General features: G+C 58.5%; 2 protein-coding genes across 2 annotated transcripts; both read left to right on the plus strand.

The window, feature by feature from the left end:
• Positions 1 to 1,432: 1,432 nt before the first annotated feature.
• On the plus strand, positions 1,433 to 1,729 carry LOC131855567 (uncharacterized). The gene has a single exon (XM_059206842.1). It carries the CDS (start codon positions 1,433 to 1,435, stop codon positions 1,727 to 1,729), a length of 297 nt encoding a protein of 98 aa, XP_059062825.1.
• An 838-nt stretch (positions 1,730 to 2,567) lies between these two features.
• LOC131855568 (uncharacterized) lies at positions 2,568 to 4,763 on the plus strand. The gene has a single exon (XM_059206843.1). It carries the CDS (start codon positions 2,568 to 2,570, stop codon positions 4,761 to 4,763), a length of 2,196 nt encoding a protein of 731 aa, XP_059062826.1.
• Positions 4,764 to 5,871: the final 1,108 nt, after the last annotated feature.

The raw sequence follows: 5,871 nt of genomic DNA on the forward strand, positions 1-5,871 counted from the left end.
CGGCGGTGAGGTGCGGCGCGTCGAAGAGATGGGCGCTGACGAATTGGGTGCTTCGATTGAGGAGGGTGCCCTCCAGGTTCTTGCCGCGGTGCGGGTGTCCGGCAACCTGAAGGGCACCATCGTCAAGGCGATAAAGAACTCCGTCGCCGCCATTCGGTCAGCGTCGGAGGTTCTGAAGGAGAGGACGGTCAGCTCCGAAGTGGCGACTCTCACAAGGGAGAACGCCCGCCTAAGAGACGACCTTGCTCATGCGAAGGAGATGTCCGCGGGAGCACTGGACGAGGCATTGGCGGATAAGAGGGAGATCCTCGCCCTCCGCAAATCGGCGCGCTCCTCCACCAACTTGGCCGAGGAAGTAGCTCAGCTCAAGGCTGAGAATGAGGTCTTGAAGCGGGAGGCACAGGAGAACAGGCGGCTTTTAGAGGAGCTGAAGAAGGCCAATGCTCTGGATCGTGCCACCCTGCGGAAGGTCCAGGTTGAGCTGGAGGAGGCGAGGAATGCCATTGAGCTCCCCGCCGTGACCATCACGGGAACAACAGCGGAAGCCCCGGAAGGTGCCGCACCCCGGACCCCATCGGAAGACGCCGAAGACCGGATGATCCGGCGAGTAGGCGAGATGATGGACGCCCGCTTCGCCGAGATGGAGGAGCGGATCTCGGCGAAGCGTCAGCGGCCACCAAAGGCTGCTAAGAGTGCGCCTGCTCCCGGATCGTCCGGGCCGGCGACCGATGGGGTCCCACAGACCGGGAAACCCAGCCGGGGAGGAGACCCGCAGCCGTCGACCTCAGCCAACCAGGAGGGATGGTCGACGGTGGTACGGCGCGGGAAGCGCAAGGGCGCTGGCGCAAGCCAGACGGCTCCCGCCAATGCGCGTCCGCCGCGAAGGGGCCACGCGGCGGCCAACAGAGGCACCCCCGCAGCGGAAGGCATCCGCGCGGAAGGTTAACGCACGCCCCCCTCGCTCATCGGCAGTGGTGTTAACCATGAGGCCGGGAGCCGAGGAGAGGGGCGTCACCTACAGGTCGGTGCTCACCGAAGCGAAGGCCAAGATTTCCTTGGCCCAGCTCGGTATCACCGACCTGAGGTTCAAAGTAGGGAGAACCGGGTCCCGTATCCTGGAGATCCCCGGAACGCACACAGGCGAGGCGGCAGACGCGTTGGCCGCCAAAATCGAGGAGGTCCTGCCCGAGGACACCGTCCGGGTCTCCAGGCCAGTGAAGTCGGCCGAGCTGCGCATTGGAGATCTGGACGACTCGGTAATGGTGGCCGACGTGGTCGTAGCCGTGATGCGTGAGGGGGTTGCCTGGAATCCTCGGTGAAAACCGGGGAGATCCGGCGCAACACCCAGGGAACGGGATCCGTGTGGGTGCGGTGCCCTGTGGCCGCCGCAAAGAAGTTGGCCGAGGCCGGCCGGCTTAAGATAGGGTGGGTGATGGCGCGGGTGCAGTCGCTGGACCCGCGTCCCCAGCGGTGCTATCGCTGCCTCCTTACGGGACACGTGGGAGTGCGATGCACCGCTACGGAGGACAGCAGCGGAATATGTTTCCGCTGCAGCGAGCCCGGCCATAAGGCCGCGCGCTGCGCCGCGCCATCGCCGAAGTGTCGGTATTGTGCCGCGGCGGGTCGGAAATCCGACCATAGAGTGGGCGTCACAAATTTGTGTCGCCCGCCTAAGGCCCGAGCCGCGGCACGGGCCACACGCGGGGGGGGGGAGTCGATGGACACTTGAGTAAAATCAGGTGTGCATCGACTCCAAAATTGACCCTAGGGTGGAGGATTGTTAGGGCAATCCGAAGCTCACCGGGGAGGCATTAGGGTCTGGAGGTGGCGTGCAGAGACTGTTCCCTGCACGCCTAGATGGAGGTCCCTTCGATGGGAACCATGCCGGTGGTCTTGGTGAATGCTTATGCGTATCCCATGGCCACGGCGATTATGTCGAGGAGGAACAGTCGTCAGGTTTTTAGCAGGTAGGAGTCCGGCAGTATCCATTCTTCCCTAAGGGAATGGTTCTCCATGATGGATTTTCCTGACGTTAAAAAAAAAAAAAAAAAAAAGGTTAGGTTAGGTTAGGTTAGGTTAGGTTAGGTTAGGTTAGGTTAGGTTGGGGCGTGTGGTCGGGCAACCTCCTAGTATGGGCCTGCCATTGGGAAGCTTCCCCATCCTCGTGGATACGTCCGCGGGGAACGGTGGCCGAGCAATGGTTTGGTTCTGGTACGCCCCGGGCGGGATAGTAGTCGTTCCTTCGGGATACGGCTACTATGTCGGCCAGTAGCCCGGCAGGTTGGGCGGGTTTAGGATTCCTATACCTCGACAAAAGTCGAGGTTCCCGGAGTTAGGAACCCGCCCAACTTTCTCTTTTGTCTTCGTTTTGTTTGTTTCATCTTCTTTGTTTGGTTTGTTTTTTTTCTTCTTTTGTTTTGGTTTAATTTATTTGTTTTTAGTTTGTCTTGGGTTTTGTCTGTCTTTCTCTGTCTTTGTCCTTTTCTATCATTTTGGTTTTATTTCTATTTCTGTTTCGTCGTTGGCGGGAGTTCGGGACCACACCCGTAAAAAGGAACAAAATGAAAATGACAGATCGCAAAAGCAAACTACCCCAGGGAGGTACCGGTCGCTCAGCGGCCGGAGAATCCTCCTCCACCGCACCGGATTTGCCGGGGGTGGGCTGTCCCACGTTTTCTGGGGGGGACACGGTATGTCATTTGGAGATGGAGGAGAGGGTTAGGAGAACGCAAGAGGAGTTGCGACTTCTGAGCGCGATCGAGGATGAGGCATTGATGGACTCGGAGCGGACGGGTTCCTCATTGTCGATGCGTTCGGACGATTTCTTCGCACTTCGTAGGAGTACTTCGCCGAAAAAGTATCGGAAGAGGCGAATAGTCGAGATCCACCAACAACTGGACTCCGACGATGACGACGTCGATGTAGTGGAGGTTTCGTCAGAGCGAAACACGAGCCCGAGTGTTGGGAAGGGGAAGGGAAAGGGGAAACGGAAGGGGAAACCCGTGGCCCGAATGGAGACCGAGGCGTCGGCGTCAGAGGCGGAATCCCCCGGTACTGTGGCTGCTGTCTGCCAAGCTACCGAGGAGGACTATATGCTGGGCTCCGACGAACTCGGAGACAAGGTGGAGGACGGTGCCCTTCAGGTTCTAGCCGCCGTGAAAAAGTCCGGCAACCTGAAGGGCACAATAATCAGGGACATCAAGATAGCTGTTGGCACCATCCGCTCGGCCTCCAGAACCCTGAAAATGAGGTCTGGCTCCTCAGAGGAGGACGCCCTCAGGAGGGAGGTCCGAAAGCTTCGCTCCGAGCTGGACGAAGTGAAGGAGATAAAGTCGGCCATGCTGAAGGAATCAATCGAAGAGCGGAAGAAATTCCGACAGCTACAAATGGCGTCACAGTCCTCCGCCGCGCTTGCTGACGAACTAGCAGCGCTGAAGGCGGAGAGAGAGGGGTGGGAGAGGCAAAGGCGGGAGAGCGTCCAAAAACTAGAGGATATGAGGAAACAGAACGCTCTAGACCGCCTTGCCCTCCAAAGAGCCCTACAGACAGTGGAGGAGCTTAAGACCGCGGCGGACCTCCCGCCAGTCGTCATAGCGGGAACAACGGAGGCTGCGCCGGAAGGCGCCTCACCTCGAATACAGAAGGAGGACGCCGAAGACCGGATCATCCGGCGAGTAGGCGAAATGATGGAGAGCCGCTTCGCCGAGATGGAAGAGCGGATCTCGGCGAAGAGGAAACGGTCTCCAAAGATTAGGAGTGTGCCTACTGCCGGATCATCCGGTCCAAGGAATGACAGGGCCCCGCAACGGGAGCCCAGTGGTGGACACGTTCCACAGCCGTCGACGTCGTCGGAAAACAAGGAGGGCTGGTCGACGGTCGTGAGACGCAAGAGGCGTAAGGCAGCCGCTGCCAATACGCCACCAACGAAGGGGCCAAGCGGCCAAAAGAAGGAACCGCAGCGTAAGCCCGCGCGTAAAGTGAAGGCACGTCCCCCTCGGTCATCGGCAGTGGTTTTAACCATAAGTCCGGGAGCCGAGGAGAGGGGCGTCACCTATAGGTCGGTGCTCACCGATGCGAAGGCCAATATCTCATTGGCCCAGCTCGGTATCACCGACCTTAGGTACAGGGTAGGAAGAACTGGGGCCCGTATCCTGGAGATTCCCGGCAAAGACACAGGCGACAAGGCGGACGCGTTGGCCGCCAAGATAGAGGAGGTCCTACCCGAGGACGTCCGGGTCTCGAGACCGGTCAAAACGGCTGAACTTAGGCTCGTTGACCTGGACGACTCGGTGTCGGTGGCCGACGTGGTAGTCGCGATCATGCGGGACGGGGAGTGCCGGGAGTCCTCGGTGAAAACCGGGGAAATCCGGCGCAACCCGCAGGGTACGGGCTCAATTTGGGTGCGGTGTCCTGTGGCCGCCGCCAAGAAGTTGGCCGAGGCCGGCCGGCTGAAGATCGGGTGGATGATGGCGCGGGTACAGTCGCTGGACCCGCGTCCTCAGCGGTGTTATCGGTGCCTTCTTACAGGCCATGTGGGCATCCGATGCACCGCCGGGGAAGACTGCAGCGGAATTTGTTTCCGCTGCAGCGAGCCCGGCCACAAGGCCGCACGGTGCGCCGCGCCATCACCGCACTGCCGGTACTGTGCCGCGGCGGGTCGCAAGTCCGACCATAGAGTGGGCGTCACAAATTTGTGTCGCCCGCCGAAGGCCCGAGCCGCGGCACGGGCCACAGGTGGGGGGGGGGAGTCGATGGACACTTGAGTAAAATCAGGTGTGCATCGACTCCAAAATTGACCCTAGGGTGGAGGATTGTTAGGGCAATCCGAAGCTCGCCGGGGAGGTTTTAGGGTCTGGAGGTGGCGTGCAGAGACTGTTCCCTGCACGCCTAGATGGAGGTCCCTTCGATGGGAACCATGCCGGTGGTCTTGGTGAATGCTTTGCGTATCCCATGGCCACGGCGATTATGTCGAGGAGGAACAGTCGTCAGGTTTTTAGCAGGTAGGAGTCCGGCAGTATCCATTCTTCCCTAAGGGAATGGTTCTCCATGATGGATTTTCCTGACGTGAAAAAAAAAAAAAAAAAAAAAAAAAAAAAAAGGTTAGGTTAGGTTAGGTTAGGTTAGGTTAGGTTAGGTTAGGTTAGGTTAGGTTAGGTTAGGTTAGGTTAGGTTAGGTTGGGGCGTGGGTCGGGCAACCTCCTAGTATGGGCCTGCCATTGGGGGGCTTCCCCATCCTCGTGGATACGTCCGCGGGGAACGGTGGCCGAGCAATGGTTTGGTTCTGGTACGCCCCGGGCGGGATAGTAGTCGTTCCTTCGGGATACGGCTACTATGTCGGCCAGTAGCCCGGCAGGTTGGGCGGGTTTAGGATTCCTATGCCTCGACAAAAGTCGAGGATCCCGGAGTTAGGAACCCGCCCAACTTCTTGTTTTAGTCTTCTTTTTGTTCGTTTCTTCTTCTTTGTTTTGTTTGGGTTTTTACTTCTTTTATTGTTTTGTTTTAATTTATTCGGGTTTTAGTTTGTCTTTGGTTTTTATCTGTCTTTGTCTGTCTGTTTGTCTTTTCTGTCTTTTTGGTTTTGTTTCTTCGTTTTCTTTTTTTTCGTCGTTCGTGGCAGGAGGTCGGGACCACACCCGTAAAAAGGACAAAAATGAATGGCTGAACGTAAAAGGATACCCCAGGGAGGTACCGGTCGCTCTGCGGCCGGAGAATCCTCCCCCACCGCACCGGGTTTGCCGGGGGTGGGCCGTCCCAAGTATTCTGGGGGGGACGCGGACAGCCGGAGAAAGGAGTGGGAGGATGAAGTTAGGAGGTGCGTTGAGGCCGTGAAAGGGATTGAGGAGTTTGAGATCCACGTGGCCGGCATGGACT

Source organism: Achroia grisella, unplaced genomic scaffold (assembly GCF_030625045.1).
Source record: "Achroia grisella isolate CSIRO2021 unplaced genomic scaffold, CSIRO_AGI_Agris_v1 utg146, whole genome shotgun sequence".
NCBI classification, from domain to species: Eukaryota; Metazoa; Arthropoda; class Insecta; order Lepidoptera; family Pyralidae; genus Achroia; species Achroia grisella.

Bases quoted from the DNA above. Each gene is read 5' to 3' on its own strand.
- LOC131855567 (XM_059206842.1), top strand. From the start codon at position 1,433: ATGGCGCGGGTGCAGTCGCTGGACCCGCGTCCCCAGCGGTGCTATCGC.
- LOC131855568 (XM_059206843.1), top strand. From the start codon at position 2,568: ATGACAGATCGCAAAAGCAAACTACCCCAGGGAGGTACCGGTCGCTCA.